The following is a 22,613-nucleotide window of genomic DNA, read 5'->3' on the forward strand; positions in this document are numbered from 1 at the left end:
TGATCAAATATAAGGCACTTCACAATGACAGACTGTTGACTTGATTTTAGTAGTACTGTACAGGTTAAAAAAAAGTTCTTTAAAATTGAGCCCACAAATACATGTTTAAACTTAGAGCCCCTTGAAAATACGTGAACTTTGAATAAGCCTCAAACCTGAGACTTTGTGTGATGATGTGTTTTACTTGGACATGATGATACTGTCTGGCTGACTTTTATCTTCCATCATCTAGCAAAGTAAAATGTGTAACCACCTAGGTATAGGAATTGTGAGATTATATTGATGATTGCTAATAGAACCTTTTACCATGCTCTGTTACTTCCCCAGGGATATTCCAAATCTGGAGTGACTGAATAGGGCTTTATACTCAGTCTTGTCCCTGGATATGAATGTGGAGCAAGCAACATTTGCACATTTAAATTGATCTGCTTTATGTGTTCTGTTAGGAGCATCGTATCGCAAAAATTTAGGATTCATTCTAGGGGCAATTCAGTTTTGGTCTGTATTTTCCAACCTTAATTAAAATATTGTTGTTGTCAAACGATTTAGTGTAAATTCTCAACTAGAGCATGTATTTCTACATTTTAATTCCCTGTGAGGTTGGTTGGTTTTTCTTTAGTCTTGTGGAGCTTGATCCTGCCCTCTGCTGGTTCTGTCTCTGACCTTAGTCACGGGCATCCTTTTGCTCGTCATCGTTCTCCAGGGATCCCAGGCCTGAATATAAATGTATGTGTGTGGATAATCATAGAGCCCACTGAATGTACACTTTTAGTTGATAAAGATTATCAGTCAGTTATTCTAATGTTCGTAGTTCTTTCTGAGGTGTAATATCATCACGAAGCATTACTTTATTAGTGTGCATTTAAATGCACGTCAACATGAATCAGTGATAGGTACGCATATGTCCCTTCCCTCTTGAATCTACCTCCCACCCCATCCCACCCCTCTAGGCTGTCACAGAGTCCCGGTGTGAGTCCCCTGGCTCATACAGCTAATTCCCCCTGGCTTTCTCTTCCACATATGGTGGTGTGTGTTTCCACGCTACTCTCTCCATCCATCCTGCCCTCCCCTTTGCCCCGTGTGTCCACAAGTCTGTTCTGTCTGTCTGCGTTACTAGCATTGCAATTACTGTTATTTCGGGAGGCACAGAGGATGACTGGAGGTGTCTTGAAGGCTTCACAGCAGAAATGCCACTTGGTCTGAGTTCCCAGATTGGTATTCACAAATGGAAAGAGAGAGAAGGGTATATTAGCAGAGTGGCTCTATATACAAAAAGGCACATGATGATGGGAAATTGAGTGAAGGGAGACTATTAACACTTCTGATAATAAATTAGAAAGTCAGAGAAATATTCTGCAACTGGTTACTAAGAAAGTAAGGATTATAAAAATGGTGACTGTATAAATTATCATCTAAATTTGGGCAGTTTTTTAGAAATGAATGGGGATGCTGTGAATCATTTTGCTGGGACACCAGGCAGAAACCAGTACGGTCCAGGTAAACACATTGCATGGTTCCCCTGGGCGTTAGAAAGAGGGAAGAATCAGGGGTGATTCTTGAAGCTTAGATTCTGGGATTTATAGTAAAATATGACATGAAATAGACATGGGTTTTGAATAGGGGGATAATGAGTTTGATTTTGGCAAACAGGCAAGCTAAGAGGAGTTAATGGAGAGAAACTGTGTTGGAGAAGGAGAGTGGAAAGGAGAAACAGGTTTTTGTTGCTTCTGTTTTTGTCTTGAAGAGTAGATTGAATTTAAATATTCCTGCTTCCTAAATTTTAAAATGATCTGTGGAATAACTCCTTCAGATTTGATGTCTCAGATGTATTAAAAGTGTGTACAGGTTTGTATCCATGTGCCCATTCAGACGATCGTAGTGCACAGACAGGTACCTAGATGGACGTCACAGAGTAATAGAGTACCTGATGCTGGTCTCCACTCTGTCATCGAGATTTATGACCTTGGGTCAGAATATTAAGTCCTTTAACCGCCTCTTTTTTTATCTGTAAGATGAGGGAGTGTACTGAGTAATCAGTCATTCAGAGCCTCCCAGCTGTATCCCTTGTTGGTAGCAGTGAGGCACAAGGAACATTTTCGCATTAAGCAATGTGCTGCTTCCTGAAAGTTGCTTTGGACCCTGGAGGGTAGAAATAAGTTCATAGTGTTGCACAGTCAGCCCTCCCTATCCACAGGTTCTTCACCTGCAGATTCAAATAACCAGGGATCAAAAATATTCAGAAAAAAATTGCAGAAAGTTCCAAAAAGCAGAAGGTGAAATTGGCATGCACTGTTAAGTATTTACATAGTATTTACATTGTATTAGGTGTTATAAGTAATACAGAGATGATTTAAAGTATTGAGTTGGCCAAAAAAATTGTTTTGAGTTTTTCCAAGCAGAAAAATCCAAACAAACTTTTTGGCCAACCCAATATATGGGAGGTTAAATGCAAATACTACACACTTTGATGTAAGGGACTTGGGCGTTTGAGGATTTTGTTACCCACAGGCTGTCCGAGAACCAGTCTCCCATGGATACTGAGGGCTGATTGAATAGGCAAGTGTTCCAGAATTGTCTCCTTCCAAAGGGGTGGTGGATTAAAATCTCTTAAAATTTTAAAATGAACTATATACTTTGTTTCCTCTCCCTACTCCCTTTTGTTCTTTTCTTTTTTTGTTGTTTTATTAATAAGAAGTACTCTTAAAATGAAGCACAGATATTACTTGGGGGAGAGTCCTGTGTCATAGAGTGTAGGGGTTGATGAAAGATTATTTATTGCTGGCACATATTAGCCTCTCCTGTCTTTTGGGAAAATTACCAAAGTCAGCAGGTTATTCAGTCTTTTGAAGAGCTTCTTATAAATTTGATACCTGGAAATCATCTGGCCATTTGTTAATTAGTTCATTTTTATAGTCTTAGCAATAACAGTTAACCAAAGTTAGTTTCTAATGTTTAGATAATATTCATTTTGTAAGTACACTAACTAGTTAAGTTCTTGCATAAAGAATTTGAAAATACCTATATAATGTAAACAGATCCACTCTTAAGTTTTAAAATGTCGTTTTGTCATCTCAGGTATGGTATGGTATGGTATGGTATGGTATGGTGCGGTATGGTGCGGTGCGGTAAAGGTGCTCAGTTGTGTCTGACTCTCTGCAGCCCATTTGGACTTGAGCCCGCCAAACTCCTCTGTCCATAGGATTTTTCAGGCAAGAATACTGGAGTCTGATGAGTGCAGTAAAGATCCTGGTTACTGAATTAAACACATCCTTCTTCATCTTTAATAATTTCTCATTAGTACCCTCCTTTGGCTTAAAAATAGTATTTTTCAATTATATGAAAACTGTGTGCTTAGTTCCTCAGTCATGTACACCTCTTTGCGACTCCATGGACTGCAGCCCACCAGGCTCCTCTGTCCATGAAATCCTCCAGACAAGAATAGTGTAGTGGGTTGCCATTTGCTTTCCAGGGAATCTTAGCAACTGAGAGACCAAACCCCAGCCTACTGCCTTGCAGGCAGATTCTTTATTATCTGAGCCACCAGTGAGGCCCAAATTTTATTTTACATGATTCTTTAGTTTTTCATGAACTGTGTTTCTTCATAGGGCTTCACCAAATTTTGTGAAAGCCTTTGTTATTAAGAGTGGTATGACTTTACACCAGATATACTAAATCTGAATCTTGGTTATAAAGAAAGTGTACCTTGAATTTTTATATGTATAGGAAAATTCCTGTGTTTTCCACTTATTACCAGATATTGAACGGTTGCATTGCATCTCATAGTCATGCAGTAACCATGATGTTTAGTAGGGGATCACAAGAAGTATTGTAAGAGATCTCAAAAAACGATCAGGTTTAATCTTTTGTCTACTGCTAATAATGTATTTTCAAAATTACAGTGATCTCGTTTTGTATGTATAAAAATTAAAAATCTTCTTTGGAAAGGAGTAGTAAAGGAAGACATTGTGACCATTGATTTTATTACCAGAGAGTTAACTATTAACTTTTGTTGAATATCCTTTCAGACATCTTTCAGTGTGAGTGAGTGTGTGTGTGTGTGTGTGTATCTCTACCTTCCCACGTATAGTTGAATATATTTGGGTTTATTCATGACTTTTTTTTTCTGGCTGGTCAGATACTTGGCTTGTGGGATATTAGTTACCTGGCCAGGGGTCAGACCCAAGCTCATGGCAGTGAAAGTGTCCCATCTTAAACACTGGCTGCCAGGGAGGTCCCTGTGACATTGTATAAGTACTATGTTTTCAGCGATCATGCAGAATATTCTTGTTTGATTATAGGTACTGTAATTCTTAATGGCTACGTGGTATTTCCTTGTTGGGATGTGCCCTAGTTTATTTAATTGATATGTATTCTTATTCTTTCCTTGTTTATGACTAATAATAACTATGCTATGATGAACAACTTTACATTGGGATTATAGCCTCCAGAAATGTACCAGGTAATGTCCTAATAGCAATGTAAGAGAATACCCATTTCCTTACATTGTTGCCTTATTGATAGATTTCAAAATAATACCTCATTTAATTTTTATTGATTGATTTGTGGAGTTAAATTTTTTGATGTTCATTGGTTATTTGTGTGTGTATGAATTTTATGTTCATGTCTTTTGTACACATTTCTTTTGGAGTGATGATTTTCTCATATATAAGCATTCTTTAAATGTTAAAGAAATCCCTTGGCCATATGTAATTTTTTTTCTAGTTTGATGATTGTATTTTAACTTTAATGATGCCTTCTGTTATATAGAAGTTAAAAATCTTTTTTCCTCTCTTCGTAAGTTTTTAATTTGTTTTTTAATTGGAGGAAAGTTGCTTTACAGTGTTCTGTTGCTTTTTTCTGAACAACAGTGCAAATCAGCCATAATCACAAATGTATCTCCTCCCTCTTGAGCCTTCCTTCCCTCCCCCATCTGTTCACAGGTTTCTGATTTTTAATAAGTAACTGATGATTTGAGGCCCAAACTTTGAAAGATTTTGCCATCAAAGATAATAAAATGAGCAGTATTTAAGTTTGGTTATTTGACCTTTATCTTTGATTGACGTGGAATTTATTTTGATGCATACAATGAGATTTGGGGCCTACTTTTTTCTTCTTCTCCTCATTCTCCTTTTTTTAATCAAGCAGTTTGTCTCTTTGTTTCTTTATTTATTGAATAGGTCTTCACTGACCCTTTGTTTTTAGATGTTTTAATTGTTTACTGAATTATCAAATATTCCTGGGTCTTCTTCAGCCCTTTCTGTTCCCCTGATCTGTTCTTGTTTTTGGCTGTGACCTTGACTTGGGGGATCATAGTTCTCCAATGAAAGGACTGGACCTGCCCTGGGCATTGCTGCTGTTGCATCCTCCTCTGGACTGCCAGAAGAATTCCTTCCATTGAGCTGCTTAATACAATTACTGTACTATCTTACATACTGTAGCTGTTAATATATTTTACTATTTTACAGTGAATTTTATCCGCATTATTCTTGGTTTTTAAAGTTTTTGTTGTTGTCATTTAGCCCCCTTAACTCTCTTGTTAGGGCTTCCTAGGTGGTGCTAATGGTAAAGAACCCGCCTGCCAATGCAGGAGACATAAGGGATGCAGGTTCGGTCCCTAGGTTGGGAACATCCGCGGGGGGCGGGGCATGGCAAACCACTGTAGTATTCCTACCTGGAGAGTCTCATGAACAGAGGAGCCTGGTGGGCCACAGTCTATAGGGTCGCAAAGAGTAGGACACGACTGAAGTGACTTAGCATGCATGCCCTCTTGTTAAGCCTGACAGCTTTTACGTTGAGTGTCTGAGTTTCCTTCAGCATTCCTGACACCTTTAAGGAAGCGATACTCTGTATTGCAGATGTGTGGTGTTTTTCAGGTTAGTGTTTAAAAAAGGTTTTCATCAGTCTGAATGCCTTTAATCTAGACATACATTCTTTAGTTTGTTTCATTGTTCTGTTTTATTTTATACTCTTGAGTCACATATTTAGGTCACCTATTTGTTTACAAAAGCATTTGAGTTTGTGAGTCCTGTGTTACTATTTCCTGAGGTGTTTGGTGTGCTCCCTTGGATTTTTTTGTGTATAAATTATACTGTAGTCTGTGCCAGTTGCTCAGACAGTGAGCCTAGGAGTCATCTTTCAATTTTGGTTTCATATTCCACAACCATTTTATCAGCAAGCCCTATCTGGCTCATTTTCACCATCTCCACTGCTACTGTTATTCTCTAAACCACTTCAATTTCTATAAAGAACATTAACTTTTTTACTCATTTCCTTGCCTCATCTTGTCTACTTGTTCATTTTACTTTTTAATTGAGGTATAATTGGCACATCACATTACATTAGTTTTAGATATACAGTGTAATGATATTTGTATGTATTGTAAAATGATCACTATAAGTCTACTTAACACCTGTCACCACCATACATAGTTAAAAGAACAGTTTTTTATCCATGAGACCTTTTAAGATCTACTCACTTTGCAACTTTCAAATATGTAATATGGTACTATTACGTGTAATTGCCACGCTGTTCATTACATTCCATGAATTATAAAATACGACTGGAAGTTTGTACATTTTCCCACCCTACCCCCCACCAATCTATTCTTTTTCTTTGACTTTTGTTTTATTATTTAATTTTGCATTCAAGGTAGATCGTACTGTGTTTTTTTCGCTGTCTTACTTATTTCACTTAGTATGGACCTTAAGGTCCATTCATGCTATTGCAAAGGGCAGATTTCTTTTTTATGGTTGAATATTATTTGTCTGTGTGTGTGTGTATGTGTGTGTGTGTACAGGTTTTATTCTTTAATGTACTTCCCTTGAAAGAATCATAAGCTGTAGAAGCTAAGGATTTTTCCGTTTTATTCTCCATGAGTTCTCAATGTTTTGTATGTGATAGATGCCAGGGGAAAAACTCAAACATGTTGAGTTCCCACACACAGATACACACAGCTTTCTAAGTGAATTCTTAGGAAGGGAATTCTTTGTTAGAGAATTCTCTCTCTCACTTAGAAAAGAAGCGTGTTTTGGTGCTTTTTTCCGGTGCCATTTATTTTTTTCCATTCTAATCTTCATAATGTTTCTCAGTTATGGGCAATAGTTGTTTATCCCCAGGATTTGTATATGTCTGTAACTGCTTAATACCTTTTCATTAGCTGTTCTAAAGAGAAAGTGTTAGTAGCTTAGTCGTGTCCGACACTTTTCGACCCCATAGCCCACCAGGCTCCTCTGTTCATGGAATTCTCCAGGCAAGATTACTGGAGTGGGTTGCCATTCCCGTCTCCAGGGGAATCTTCCCAACCCAGGGATGGAACCTGGTCTCCCACATTGGAGGCAGATATTTTACCATCTGAGCCACCAGGGAAGCCTTTGTATGTGTTTAACACATTAGATATTTATTACAATGCTAACTTTAAAGTCATTGAATGGGACTTTGAAGAATCAGTTACACATAAATGATGAAATGTGAAGCATTCAAATAACCTCTTATGATAATAAATTACATCAGCATCTTGGTTATATTTCTATAACTATTTGGAGTCTCTTTCTCTCTGAATTACAATAGGAGTCAGCAACCTTTTTCTGTTAAGGGCCAGTTAGTACATATTTTTTGGTTTTGCAGCCGACTGTCTTTCAATTCAGTTCAGTTCAGTCGCTCAGTCGTGTCTGACTCTTTGCGACCCCATGAATCACAGCATGCCAGGCCCCCCTGTCCATCACCAACTCCTGGAGTTCACCCAGACTCACGTCCATCAAGTCAGTGATGCCATCCAGCCATCTCATCCTCTGTCATCCCCTTCTCCTCTTGCCCCCAATCCCTCCCAGCATCAGAGTCTTTTCCAATGAGTCAACTCTTCGCATGAGGTGGCCAAAGGACTGGAGTTTCAGCTTTAGCACCAGTCCTTCCAAGGAACACCCAGGACTGATCTCCTTCAGAATGGACTGGTTGGGTCTCCTTGCAGTCGAAGGGACTCTCAAGAGTCTTCTCCAACACCACAGTTCAAAAGCATCAATTCTTCGGCGCTCAGCCTTCTTCACAGTCCAACTCTCACATCCATACATGACCAGAGGAAAAACCATAGCCTTGACTAGACGAACCTTTGTTGGCAAAGTAATGTCTCTGCTTTTGAATATGCTATCTAGGTTGGTCATAACTTTCCTTCCAAGGACTAAGCATCTTTTAATTTCACGGCTACAGTCACCATCTGCAGTGATTTTGGAGCCCAGAAAAATAAAGTCTGACACTGTTTCCACTGGTTCCCCATCTATTTCCCATGAAGTGATGGGACCGGATGCCATGATCTTCGTTTTCTGAATGTTGAGCTTTAAGCCAACTTTTTCACTCTCCACTTTCACTTTCATCAAGAGGCTTTTTAGTTCCTCTTCACTTTCTGCCATAAGGGTGGTGTCATCTGCATATCTGAGGTTATTGATATTTCTCCCGGCAATCTTGATTCCAGCTTGTGTTTCTTCCAGTCCAGAGTTTCTCATGATGTACTCTGCATATAAGTAAATAAACAGGGTGACAATATACAGCCTTGACGTACTCCTTTTCCTATTTGGAACCAGTCTGTTGTTCCATGTCCAGTTCTAACTGTTGCTTCCTGACCTGCATACAGATTTCTCAAGAGGCAGGTCAGGTGGTCTGATATTCCCATCTCTTTCAGAATTTTCCACAGTTTATTGTGATCCACACAGTCAAAGGCTTTGGCATAGTCAATAAAGCAAAAATAGATGTTTTTCTGGAACTCTCTTGCTTTTTCCATGATCCAGCGGATGCTGGCAATTTGATCTCTGGTTCCTCTGCCTTTTCTAAAACCAGCTTGAACATCAGGAAGTTCATGGTTCACATATTGCTGAAGCCTGGCTTGGAGAATTTTGAGCCGTTGTAGCATGAAAGCAACCGTAGAGAATATGTAAATGAATGGCTGTTCCAATAAAATTTTGTAAGTTTCCTATAATTTTCATGTGTTATGAAATATTGTTCTTTTAAAATTTCCCTGTTTAAAATGTAAAAAGTTCTTATCCCATCAGAAATATGAAAATAAGCATGTGAACCCTGGGCCATAGCTGCTGGTCTCCTGTCTCCAATTCCTTCTGTACTTAAGCATCTTGTCATATATAAGTTTAAAATAGATAGCAAATAAAGGTGACATCTTTTGTGGTAGAAACCATGTAGGTTATGTTAAGACAAAGGAATTTAATTTATTTTTTAAATCTGTCAAATCTGATCTTAAAATTTCTATGAAACTCATAAAGCCTACTTTTCCATTTACAGTTATTATAAAACCTTCACTGCTTTCCTGTGTTGTACAACGCACCCTTGAGGCCCAGTAATCTGTGCCTCCCACTTCTCCACCCCTATACTGCCCCCCCCCACAACTGATAACCATTAGTTTGCTCTTTATATCTGTGAGTCTGCTTCTTTTTTGTTATACTCACTAGTTTGTTGTGGTTTTCAGATCCCACCAGTAAGTGGTATCACACAGTATTTGTCTTTCCGTGTCTGACTTCTCTCCCTTAGCAAAAGGCTCTCCACATCCATCCGTGTTGCTGCAGATGGCAGATTTTTTTTTTTAATGACTCAGTAGTATACCATTGTGTATGTATTCCACCTCTTATTTTTATTCACTGGTCTGTTGATGGACACTTAGGTTGCTTCCATATATTGGCAATTATCAATAATGCTGCTGTGAACATCAGGGACCCATGTAGCTTCTCAAATTAATGTTTTGGGTCTTTTTTTTTTTTTTAAATATGTACCCAGAAATGGAATTACTAGGTCTTATAGTAGTTCTATTTTTAGTCTTTGAGAAACCGCCATCCTGTTTTCCACAAGAGCTGCACCAGTTTACATTCCCACTAACAGTGTATGTTAAGTTCAGTTCAGTCGCTCAGCTGTGTCTGACTCTTTGCAGCCCATGGACTGCAGCACACCAGGCCTCCCTGTCGGTCACCAACTCCCGGAGTTTACTCAAACTCATGTCCATTGAGTTGGTGATGCCATCCAACCATCTCATCCTCTCTTATCCCCTTCTCCTGCCATCAGTCTTTCCCAGCATCAGCGTCGTTTCTAATGAGTCAGCTCTTCGCATCAGGTGGCCAAAGTATTGGACTTTCAGCTTCAACATCAGACCTTCCAATGAATATTCAGGACTGATCTCCTTTAGGATGGACTGGTTGGATCTCCTTGCAGTTCAAGGGACTCTCAAGAGTTTTCCCAACACCACAGTTCAAAAGCATCACTTCTTCGGTGCTCAGCTTTCTTTATAGTCCAACTCTCACATCCATACATGACTACTGGAAAAACCATAACCTTGATTAGATGGACTTTTGTTGGCAAAGTAATCTCTCTGATTTTTAATATACTGTCTAGGTTGGTCATAACTTTTCTTCCAAGGAGCAAGAGTCTTTTAATTTCATGGCTGCAGTCACCATCTGCAATGATTTTGGAGCCCCCCAAAATAGCCACTGTTTCCACTGTTTCCCCATCTATTTGCTATGAAGTGATGGGACCGGATACCATGATCTTAGTTTTCTGAATGTTGGGCTTTAGGCCAACTTTTTCATTCTCCTGTTTGACTTTCATCAAGAGGCTCTTTAGTTCTTCTTTGCTTTCTGTGATAAGGGTGGTGTCATCTGCATATCTGAGGTTATTGATATTTCTCCCAGGAGTCTTGATTCCAGCTTGTGCTTCTTCCAGCCCAGCGTTTCTCATGATGTACTCTGCATATAAGTTAAATAAGCAGGGTGACAATATACAGCCTTGACGTACTTCTTTCTCTATTTGAAAAACAGTTTGTTGTCTAACTGTTGCTTCCTGACCGGCATACAGGTTTCTCAAGAGGCAGGTCAGGTGGTCTGGTATTCCATCTCTTTCAGCATTTTCCAGTTTGTGGTGATCCACATAGTCAAAGGCTTTGGCATGTTGCCTTTACCGGTGTGTTTTTTCATTTTACATTTTTATTGTTTCTAGTTTTTTGTGTAGAGAAGTTCCTGTAATATTTGTTGTAAAGCTTGTTTGGTGGTGCTGAACTCTTGTAGCTTTCAGTTGTCTCTAAAGCTTTTGATTTATCCATCAAATCTAATCAAGGACTTTGCTGGATAGAGTCTTTCATTTTCTCCGGACCTTTCTCTCTCTCTTCTCCTTCTTGGACCCCTATAATGTGAATATTTAGTGTGCTTGATGTTGTCCCAGAGGTCTCTTAAACAGCCCTATTTTCTTTTTTCTGTTCAGTGGCAGTGAATCCCATGATTCTGTCTTCCAGCTTACTGATCCATGCCTCTGTGTCTGTCTACTACTGATTCCCTCTAGTGTATTTTTCATTTCACGTGTTGTATTCTTCATCTCTGGTTGGTTGGTTCTTCATATTTGTCTAACTCTTTGTTAAAAGCTTCTAAGTTCTCATTCTGTATCCATTTTTCTCCTGACTTCTTTATCATTTTTGTGATCATGACTCTGAAGTCTTTTTTTGGTAGATTGCCTGTCTCCACTTCACTTAGTTTTTCCCTGCCCTTTTGTCTTGTTCCTTCACCTGGAATATGTTCCTCTGCCCCCTCATTTTGACTGAGTTGCTTTTTTCTGTTTTTATATATGAGGTAGGTTGGTCACATTTCTCAGCCTTGGGAATGTGTTCTTCTGTAGGAGACCCCCTGTTTACCCCAGAGGTGCAGTTCCCTCTTGTCACTCAAGCTGCATGCCATTAGGGGTTCCTGCTCAGAGGGCTAAGCTGGTCCTTCTTGTGTAACAGGCTGACTGCGTGGCTCATCTGGTAGGCTCTTCTGGCCCTTAGTGTATCTGACTGCCAGGCCCTGCCTTGTGTGGATGCTGCTCGGTGCTCTTTAGTGGGCCTGATCAGGAGATAGCTTGTGGTAGATTCCTCGGGGGCCTTTGGCCTAGTGCTGACTCATTGGTGGGTGGAGTCACAGTCCCAAAGACTCTGAGGCTGTTTTGCTGCCCAGTGGCAGGTTACACCAGGTCCTGGGGTTAGTAATGTCATGCAGAACTAGTTCCTGAAGTCTGGCTGCAGGCCTCAGGGATCGTAGAACTTGTTTCAGATTGTTGGTGGGGGAGCCAGGTACTTAACACAGTTCGGTGTCACATCCAGGGCATCCTGAAACTTATGTCGGCCGGCTAGTGAACTGAACCTCGGCCCAGCTGATCCCAGGGTAAGGTCTGGACTGGTGTGAGTGGGCTGGGTCTGCAGGCTGAAGGATCGTGGTTTTCTTGCATCTGATGCCTGCCCCGTGTTGCATGAGGCTGGTCTAGTGTCTCAAGCAGGCTTCCTTGAGGGAAGGGACAGTGGTTGTCTGTTGATGGTCGGAAGGGAGCTCGTGGCCCTCAAGTGGGAAGGGACATGTCTTCAGGCATGTCTGGAGATGACTGTGGGCTCAGGAAGTCTTTTGGCAATTTGTTTATGGGTAGGGCTCTGTTCCTCCCCAGTTGGTTGACCTGAGGCATCCCTGCGCTCATGCCTAAAGCTGTTGTGTGGGATTAGGATTAGAACTTGGAGCTAGTGAGCCAAGAGCAGTGTTGACGCAGTAGAATGTCCCCAGTTATGGCTGCTGCTGTTATTATCTGTGTCCTCAGGGTGAGCCACAGTCACCACCTATCCTCCCCACCTCTCCAGAAGACTGCCCAAGACCAGCAAGTAGGCCCAGGCTCCTGCCATAGTACTGCTTTTGACTTGAGTCCCAGTGCATATAAGATTTTGTGTACACCCTTTAAGAGTGGCGTTTCTATTGCCCCCCGGTCCTATGGGACTTCCAAAATTAAGCCAGAATGGCCTTCAAAGCTGCATGCTCTGGGGTCTCACCTTGGTGCAGGACCCCTGGACTGGGGAGTCTCACTCGTACTCCTGTTGGAAATCCTCTGCAATATAACACTCTCGTTTGTGCGTTGCCCACCCAAGGGTATGGGATTGGGTTATATCATGAGTCTGCCCCACTACCCATCTTGTAGTTCTTTCTTTACGTCTTTAATTGTAGAAGATCTTTTCTGGTTCCAGTCTTTTTCATCAGTGGTTTTTTTATAGACAGTTGAGATTTTGATGTGCTTGTAAGAGGAGATAAGCTCACTCTTTTTTGCCCTACCATCTTATCTGCTCTTAAGAAATGAATTTTAAACTGTACAAAGAAGTATTAAGACAGTCCCAGATACTGTTACCTCTTTTATGTGTTGTAGTCTATTTTTTGGTTTTTTTAAAATGAGTTCTTCCAGTGAGCCCGCATCTACCATTCTCCCTTCAGGCTAGTACTTCAACTTTAATGTATATATTTTTAACAAAATAGATTCTCAAGTAATCTTTATAAAGGGAATTCACTTTTTGGATACTATCAAGTATGTGATATCTTGCCATACTTACTGTAAATAAGCTTCCTTACCACTCTGTTTGAAAAATGAGATTTTTTTTTTCTTCTGCTTGAACTTTGATTTTGAAAAATTTGGTGTGGGGAGGGAATTCAGCTATGAAATAAATCATGAACTATTGCAGCAATGTGATGTTGCCAATAAACCCTAATCTTTTAGCTCTGATCATCTTTATTGAGTTATTTTACATTTTGACACCAATTGATCTTCCAGATTAAAGTATTGATGTATATTACCTTGTTATTTTCTTGGTCCTGTCAGAGGCTTTAGAGAATGCTGAAGTTGGATTGACACTGTAAGATCTTTGATTCCTTTTCATTTTATAACTGAGCATTGCTTTTTTTTTTTTTTGGCTGCAGTGAGCAGCAGGTGAGATCTTAGTTCCTTGACCAGGAATCTAACCTGTGCCCCTGCACTGAAAGCTTGAAGTTTTTACCAGGGAAGTTCGTAGCTATGAAAACTGAGTACCTTCCTAGCATTCTGAGTCTATGTATTAGATATCTGGATTTGGAACTATGAGTTAACCAGCCAACTATGAGTCACTCCTTTCTTAGAAATCTTTATACATAAAGTCTTCCTAGCGCTTAGTTGATGGAAAAATGTCTGTGCAGTTGTCTATTTAATATGATTGAAGATATTTTAATCTTAGATGAAAAAACTCTCTGATCTATACAGATTTATAGATACTTACAGATACCATCAGTCTTTCACTGTCTTAAGAATCTCACCTTCACCATGTGTATTATTGATTTTGGTGACCTTCTTTCAGCAGATACCCTGTTTTCAATCGGTTATTCATTTCCCAGACTATTGAAATAGTTAATATTTTATTTCTTTCTGGTAAATGTGACACAGTATACAGATCTTTCTTTCCCGAGTTATGTAGATGACTATTTAATAAATGTTAAATAACATAGACTCTTTCCGTTGTTCTAGAGCTGTTTTCAGCCATAGAATCCAACTGAGTCCTTGCAGTCGTCCCTCGGTATCCACAGGGGATTGACTCCAGAACCCCCGCAGATAGCAAAATCTGCAAATGTTTAAGTCTCTAAAAGTCTAGAAAGTAAAATGAGCAGTACAGTCAAGCCTGCATATATGTGGGCCACACTCTGTGGGTACGGAAGAGTGACCTTATTTTCCCTTACAGCTGTGATTCCTTCCTAACTTTTAATAATAAAAAATTTTTCCCACTGGAACTAAGAATTCCGAGTACAGTAATCACAGTATTACTATCCATTTGTCAGTGATTCAAAGTTGAAAATAGAAACTCTCTTCATTTTTTACATATGGAAATATAATTTTAGTGGTCTTCATTTAGAAGAAATTGTGGAATGTGAGTAGTTTCATGGTTTATAATGCATAGGTGAAATAATACTATTGTCTGTGTTTTTATATGTTATTTTTTACATCATATATAGTCTTACATAAATTATGCACGTTGTACATCATGAAAAGCAGTTAGTTAAATGACATTATAAATAATAGATGTTTGAACTCATATTTCATTTTATGTTCCTACTCTCTGTGAGACATACTGATTCAAATATATTTTTCATAAACTCCTACTTTTAAGTGGCCCTATCTACCCTGAATTTCCCCCTACCTTCCAAAAAAATAAAAGTCAGATTGTGCAGGGAGCTCTGCTCTATAGCACTGGTAGAATTTGATGTAGACGATTATAGCTATGAAAAATTGACCTTAGATCTCCTAGGAGAGACACTGTTTTCTTGCGTGGCTGTTGTGTAACCCTCAAGTCCAGAACAAATACCTAACTAGAATGTGATGTAGATTGAATGTTCTTGTTCTTTCTTGTGTAATTCTTGTTCCCTCTAAGTTGAAAAATGGCTGCAGTGTTTTTCAACCTACTCTGCTAGGATTTTGATGGACATTTATATTCCATATACTGGCTGAGTGCAAAGAAGAGTTTTCTCTTACCTGTGAAAAGCCAGATATTTTACTCAGCTTTCTGCCTCTGAGAATATATCATCCTTGACCCAGAATCTAAAGACATTTTAAGGTGAAAGTTCCTTTAAAGGCTTTCCAAGTTGCATTTCTCCTCTGTGATTATATGGACAAATGATCAGAATCACCATTCTGTATTGTTTTCTTGAATCAGTAACTGATTTTAAAACCCATCATGTCTTGTTTGTCCTGGTTTTGACTGGTGAACTGTCATACTTTGCTAGGTAATTTATAAATGAAGTTGGCCAAGTCCCATTGGTCTTGACTGAGAAGATGCTGAATTCCTTCTCAGAAGTGACATCTGTTGTTAGGTTGAAAGTCTGTCCTTAGAAGGAACACTGGAGAGTGCATTGTACTAATAATTGTTGCGCGGTCTTCTCTTGCTGTGGTTAATATTAATCATCTCTTTCCCCCCCCTTTCTTGCTGCCTCTTTTCCTTTTCTTCCTTGTCTTCCCATATACTTTTTGAATTTATTAAACTGGCCTATATATTTTTTCCTTGCTTTGTTTGTTTGTTTGTTTGTTTAATTTTGTGACCTCCTGCCTTACTTTGTCTTCCCCACTTGCTTGGGTTCCATGTTGCTAGTTTTTATGTTCGCACGCTCATTATCACCCTTTTTTGTACTTCAAATCCCAGCAGCTGCCCAGCCAGGTCCCCGAGCACAGCCCTGTGGTCTATGGGACTGTGGAGAGCGCTCATCTTGCTGCCAGCACCCCTGTCACTGCAGCGAGCGACCAGAAGCAAGGTTTGTGCATGACTGTTTTCCTCCTTCTTACCTTTAGTCTCTTTTTCTAAAAAACTTAATTATGTTGCCTGATCATTTAAGAGTAAGAATAAAACATGTGAGGATTATCTAGAATCCCCACTTTTATAACGAAGTTTTGAGATAGAAAATCAAAGTGTTCTACCTCTAAGAAAGTAAAGTAGGTATGGTACGATGAGTAAAAGTTTTTCCTACATTTTGGTAAAGCCTCATTGTCAAATGTGTATTTATAGGTATAAGCTTAGCTGCCTTAAATGGTTTCTTTTGGAACAAGGTTGAGGAAGATAAATCGATGTATATATTGCTTTATCAGAACAGCAGTTTCTGTTCGTAAGTTTAGCATGTTCGTGCGTTTCTTACTATTTTCAAAAACATAAAATGTTCCTTCTTACAAGCTTAGCTTCTGTAGCCTCAGTTGAAGACAGTACTGAGTTCAGATCCTGACTGTATCCGGCAGTATTTGGTCTTGATGAGTTATTATGCTGAATATCTTAATTTCTTCATTTACTAAGTGGAATGAGGAATAGCTTCCTTATAGAGTTGTTATGGGGACATGCCAAGCATTGGAAAAACATTTAGTAAATTACAACCTAGTAAATTTTCAAACTGTGGTGTTGGAGAAGACTCTTGAGAATCCCTTGGACTGCATGGAGATCAAACTAGTCAGTTCTCAAGGAAATCAACTCTGAATATTCATTGGAGGGACTGATGCTGAAGGTAAAGCTGCAATACTTTGGCCACCTGATGTGAAGAGCTGACTTGTTGGAAAAGACCCTGATTCTGGGAAGGATTGAAGGCAGGAAGAAAAGAGAACAACAGAGGATGAGATGGTTGGATGACATCACTGACTCAATGGATGAGTTTGAGCAAACTCTGGGAGATGGTAAAGGACAGAGAAGCCTGCTGTGCTGCAGTCCATGGGGTCGCAAAGAGTTGGACATGACTGAGTGACTGAACAACAACAACAAAATTACAGCTGTTATTATTATCCAGAATCACACTAGTCTCCCCTCTTAACCTTGGACATAAGGGATCAAATGTTTGGTGAAATAAGGACACATATTACCTCTTGGATTAAAAATAGGAAACTTGAAGGAAAATCTCATGCCAGAAGTGCGATATCATAGCCTCCCCTTCTTTCCTGCCTAGTTGGATTTAGGTTGACCTTTCAGCTAAAATTGGGAGAATTCATTAGGTACAAGGGGAAGCAGGTTACTATGTTCATGCTTTTATAATGTTTCTGACTTTATTCTAAGAATGATTAAAATCATATGTGTTTTCTATTTTCTTGAATTATTTATTCTTCCAAACACCTTATTATTCTGTAGCTGATGTGTAGTTTCTGTACTTTTATTCTTTAAAAAGCCTTGGGTTTGGCAAATAATGAAAATGGAGGTATTTAGTATTATTGTTTTTTCACTGGACTACAAGTTAATCACGCTCACACACTTGTAGTGCACGGTTTTGATGTTATTTCACAGTATGCAAAAGTAGTGTGGTGTTCTTTCCCTTTAGTATTCAGTAGCCTAGTATTCTTGAACAGAGACAAGCCTAAATTTTGTTTTATGAAATAGTTCTAAGCCACAACATAAGTAACGTATCCTAAACGTTTGGAATAATTCTACAAGTTGCACTGTCAAATACTCCTTTCAGCAGTGTTCAGAGTTGGAGACTCATAACATGTTTAAAGTTAAATTTTTTTTGCATTAAAACCATTCACCTTGCAGGAGGGCAGTTCGTAGGTATTCTGGAAGGCTACTTCCTATTGATCAAGCAGTCTTGAGTCAGCATTCAGATTGCTTTCAGTCTGAGTTAAGAATTTTCAGGGTTCAAGATGTCATTTCTTTTGCGTGGTCATCAAAAAAGCAAGAGAGTTCCAGAAAAACATCTATTTCTGCTTTATTGACTATGCCAAAGCCTTTGACTGTGTGGATCACAATAAACTGTGGAAAATTCTGAAGGAGATGGGAATACCAGACCACCTGACCTGCCTCTTAAGAAACCTATATGCAGGTCAGGAAGCAACAGTTAGAACTGGACATGGAACAACAGACTGGTTCCAAATAGGAAAAGGAGTACGTCAAGGCTGTATATTGTCACCCTGCTTATTTAACTTATATGCAGAGTACACCATGAGAAACTCTGGGCTGGAAGAAGCACAAGCTGGAATCCAGATTGCGGGGAGAAATATCAATAACCTCAGATACGCAGATGACACCACCCTTATGGCAGAAAGTGAAGAGGAACTAAAAAGCCTCTTGATGAAGGTGAAAGTGGAGAGTGAAAAGGTTGGCTTAAAGCTCAACATTCAGAAGATGAAGATCATGGCATCTGGTCCCATCACTTCTTGAGAAATAAATGGGGATCCAGTGGAAACAGTGTCAGACTTTATTTTTCTGGGCTCCAAAAATCACTGCAGATGGTGACTGCAGCCATGAAATTAAAAGACGCTTAGTCCTTGGAAGGAAAGTTATGACCAACCTAGATAGCATATTCAGAAGCAGAGACATTACTTTGCCAACAAAGGTCCGTCTAGTCAAGGCTATGGTTTTTCCAATGGTCATGTATGGATGTGAGAGTTGGACTGTGAAGAAAGCTGAGCGCCAAAGAATTGATGCTTTTGAACTGTAGTGTTGGAGAAGACTCTTGAGAGTCCCTTGGACTGCAAGGAGATCCAACCAGTCCATTCTGAAGGAGATCAGTCCTGGGTGTTCTTTGTAAGGACTGGTGCTAAAGCTGAAACTCCAGTCCTTTGGCCACCTCATGCGAAGAGTTGTCTCATTGGAAAAGACTCTGATGCTGGGAGGGATTGGGGGCAAGAGGAGAAGGGGATGACAGAGGATGAGATGGCTGGATGGCATCACCGACTCCATGGACATGTGTTTGGGTAGACTCCGGGAATTGGTGATGGACAGGGAGGCCTGGCATGCTGTGATTCATGGGGTCGCAGAGTCGGACATGACTGAGCAACTGAACTGAACTGAACTGAATCTTTTTTGCTAGTTATAATTATGCTAAGCATACTTAAGAATTACCAAGCAGAGAGGCCTTAAAATACTTTCTTTATGCTGGCTTTCTCTGTAGATTGATGTATGGTACTAAGAATTCATAATATTTTGATGGTGGTAGCTCTGACCTAAGATTTTTGGATTAGGAGATACCTGTGTATCTTGTCACATTTAGGCATTGATTTATGGGAGGAGAAATGCAAAATTCTTTGTTTCCTCTCATTTTTTTCTTTGATGCCTAGTGGAAATTTGAATAATAAAATCAGCATTTCAAATTGATATTTGATGTGGATTTGGATGAATTAAAAAATGTTTGACATTACCTTGGACTTCCCTGGTGGCTCAGACGGTAAAGCGTCTGCCTACAGTGCGGGAGACCTGGGTTCAATCCTAGGGTGAGGAAGATCCTCTGGAGAAGGAAATGGCAACCCACTCCAGTACTCTTGCCTGGAAAATCACATGGACAGAGGAGCCTAGTAGGCTACAGTCCATGGGGTTGCAAAGAGTTGGACGTGACCTAGCGACTTCACTTCACTTCACCTTGATGAAAGAGTAACTTCCATTTTAAATATATTTCATAGTGTTTACAGTAACTTTTTGGGACTACTGCTGTCTTCCTCTAGTACTAACTATTCTCCAGAAAACTCAGTAATACTGACTTTCTGTTTTTAATTCTGTACATAACTTGTCAATATATATAATAGTTTTCAGAATAGTTTTCTTTTTTAAACTATATATAATTCAAATAATATTAGAAAGGGTTCATCATTTTTCAAATAATTTTTTTACAGTTAAAGTTTTTAAAAAAGTTTCTTAACTGTAGATTCATTTTGAAATTAAAGTACGATACAAAACTGTACTGTTTCAAAAGTTGTTACATTATCCTCAGAAACAATAGATTCTTTATTCTACATTCAGATTGATTTTTCTCTCTTGATGGAAATATTACTGATGTTTTGTACTGGGATCCCATTTTATCCCCAAAGTCCCCCACTAGTTTGATTCACTTTAATACTTCTTTTTCCATAAACTTGCCTTTCCCCCTCTTAATTGAAAGAATTTAGAATTTGAAATCATTTTCATTTTCTTACACCTTTAATTTTTAAAATCCTATCTGTAAATTAGGAACATAATAGTTTTTATCCCACTGGTGATTATAAGACTTAGTGGACATTAAGTATATATGGTGTTTTACCTGTTTCCTGGCTCATGTTAAGTGGTTAATAAATACTAGCTGCCATAATGGTCTGGCTTTCTGTTTCTAATGTTCACAGCTGGACTAGTTACATGCAGACCAGGTTTTCAGACAAATACGTCATTTCCCATTTGTTTTGGTACTTGATAAAAAAGACAGGGAAGATCTCGATTTGTATCAATAGAAAGACTGTTGAGTGAATTAAAACTTTGAGTCCGTGTTGATAGTGTAGACACACAGCTTAAATGATTGAACAGTGTTTGGAAAAGTGCATTCAGTCCAGTGTATTGAGGATATGGTATGTATAATTAAATACAAATAAAAATTACCCTGCCTTAGTATGTTTTAGAAGCACTTGATACAGAGTAGGTATGCAGTGAATGGTATTCTGTTGTAAATTCAACCAGTTGTTATACCAGTGTAGCTCAATAAGGGCACTTTGGAAATTTAGGATGAGACTGTTCTCTGTCAAATGAGACTGTCCCTCAAATAGCAGAATACTTAGCATTCCTGGTTTCTCCCCGACTAAGTGATAGTAACACTGTCATTTGTAGGTCCTGACAACCAAAGGGTGCCCGTCTAGGACGTTGGTTGTACTACCCTGTGAGAATAAAAGGAGCAGTTTTTCCTTTTTATAAATTTGACATTCATTATAGAAACTGGCTAAGCAGAAAGAAAAATTATCTGTCTCATTATCTATATTATAACGTGTATGTAATTCTAGGCTTTCTCATATGGATATATGTTAATATTATATTTTTTGTTGCTGTTTTTACCAGTAGTTTATTCTCTACATGCAGTTGTGCCCTGTTTTTTAAAAAAGTGTCTTTTATTATAAACACCTTTCTGTATCATTAAATGCTCTTTTAAAAGCTTATTTTAAATGATTGCAATACTATGCCATTATATTCCCACGCCATTATTTCTTTAACAAATCCCTTATTGATAGACATTTAATTTATTTTCCTGTTTTTGCTCTTATAAATATTGTTGCTTTAAATATTACACACCTCTGTCTTTGCTCACTCTTCAATGATTATTTTCTTTAAAAAGTTCTTCAAGATGAAATTCCCACAGATTCCTAAAAATGGCCAATTAGTATAAACATTTTGAATGCAGTATATTAGATTTCAAACTATCATGGCTTTGCAAAGCATACTCTTAATACTAAAAGTTCTTAGAGAAATAAAATTCGTGTTCTTTGTGACCTATTATTTCTTTCAGCTTTCTGTATTAAAACCTTAATGAATTCATTAAAGGACTTATTTTAGAATAAGGAGCTCACAAAAACAATTTTAAATTTTGTTTCTTGTTTTCTTTATTAATGTTAGATATTTCGAAAGAGTATATGGAAGTTTCACAAATCTGCTTTTGTTTGATTTTTTTACTCAAATTAATAATTGAATTGATATACTCTTGTTAATGTGAGATTTGCTGTTTTCTAATGTTTGATTCATCTAGGTTTCATTCGGTGGTCATAAAGGGTGGTTAATATTCTGATGTGCTTTAAAAGTGGTATCTTCTAATGTGAGTGACCCTTGTAGGAGTTATTCCAGTGAATTGGAAATTCATTTGGGATATTTTAATAAATACATATTCAGTTCAATTCAGTCGCTCAGTCGCATCTGACTCTTTGCGACCCTATGAATTGCAGCACACCAGGCCTCCCTGTCCATCACCAACTCCCGCAGTTCACTCAAACCCACGTCCATCAAGTTGCCATCCAGCCATCTCATCCTCTGTCGTCCCCTTTTCCTCCTGCCCCCAATCCTTCGCAGCATCAGAGTCTTTTCCAATGAGTCAACTCTTTGCATGAGGTGGCCAAAGGACTGGAGTTTCAGCTTTAGCATCATTCCTTCCAAAGAAATCCCAGGACTGATCTCCTTCAGAATGGACTGGTTGGATCTCTTTGCAGTCCAAGGGACTCTCAAGAGTCTTCTCCAACACCACAGTTCAAAAGCATCAATTCTTCGGCGCTCAGCCTTCTTCACAGTCCAACTCTCACATCCATAAATGACCACTAGAAAAACCATAGCCTTGACTAGACGAACCTTTGTTGGCAAAGTAATGTCTCTGCTTTTGAATATGCTATCTAGGTTGGTCATAACTTTCCTTCCAAGGACTAAGCGTCTTTTAATTTCATGGCTGCAATCACCATCTGCAGTGATTTTGGAACCCAGAAAAATAAAGTCTGACACTGTTTCCACTGGTTCCCCATCTATTTCCCATGAAGTGATGAGACCGGATGCCATGATCTTCGTTTTCTGAATGTTGAGCTTTAAGCCAACTTTTTCACTCTCCACTTTCACCTTC

At 38.9% G+C, this 22,613-nt stretch overlaps 1 protein-coding gene across 2 annotated transcripts in view; it reads left to right on the top strand.

Moving 5' to 3' along the window:
- The window catches only part of EIF4G3 (eukaryotic translation initiation factor 4 gamma 3), a 353,949-nt gene that overhangs the window by 201,858 nt on the left and 129,478 nt on the right, over window positions 1-22,613 (top strand). The window contains exon 12 of one of the 2 annotated variants that reach the window (XM_061394178.1): window positions 15,971-16,079. In XM_061394178.1, the coding sequence (XP_061250162.1) occupies window positions 15,971-16,079 (109 nt within the window). The remainder of the gene's footprint in view (window positions 1-15,970; window positions 16,080-22,613) is intronic. The other variant, XM_061394181.1, reaches the window with a different exon arrangement.

The sequence above is a fragment of the Bos javanicus genome, chromosome 2 (assembly GCF_032452875.1).
Source record: "Bos javanicus breed banteng chromosome 2, ARS-OSU_banteng_1.0, whole genome shotgun sequence".
NCBI lineage: Eukaryota > Metazoa > Chordata > Mammalia > Artiodactyla > Bovidae > Bos > Bos javanicus.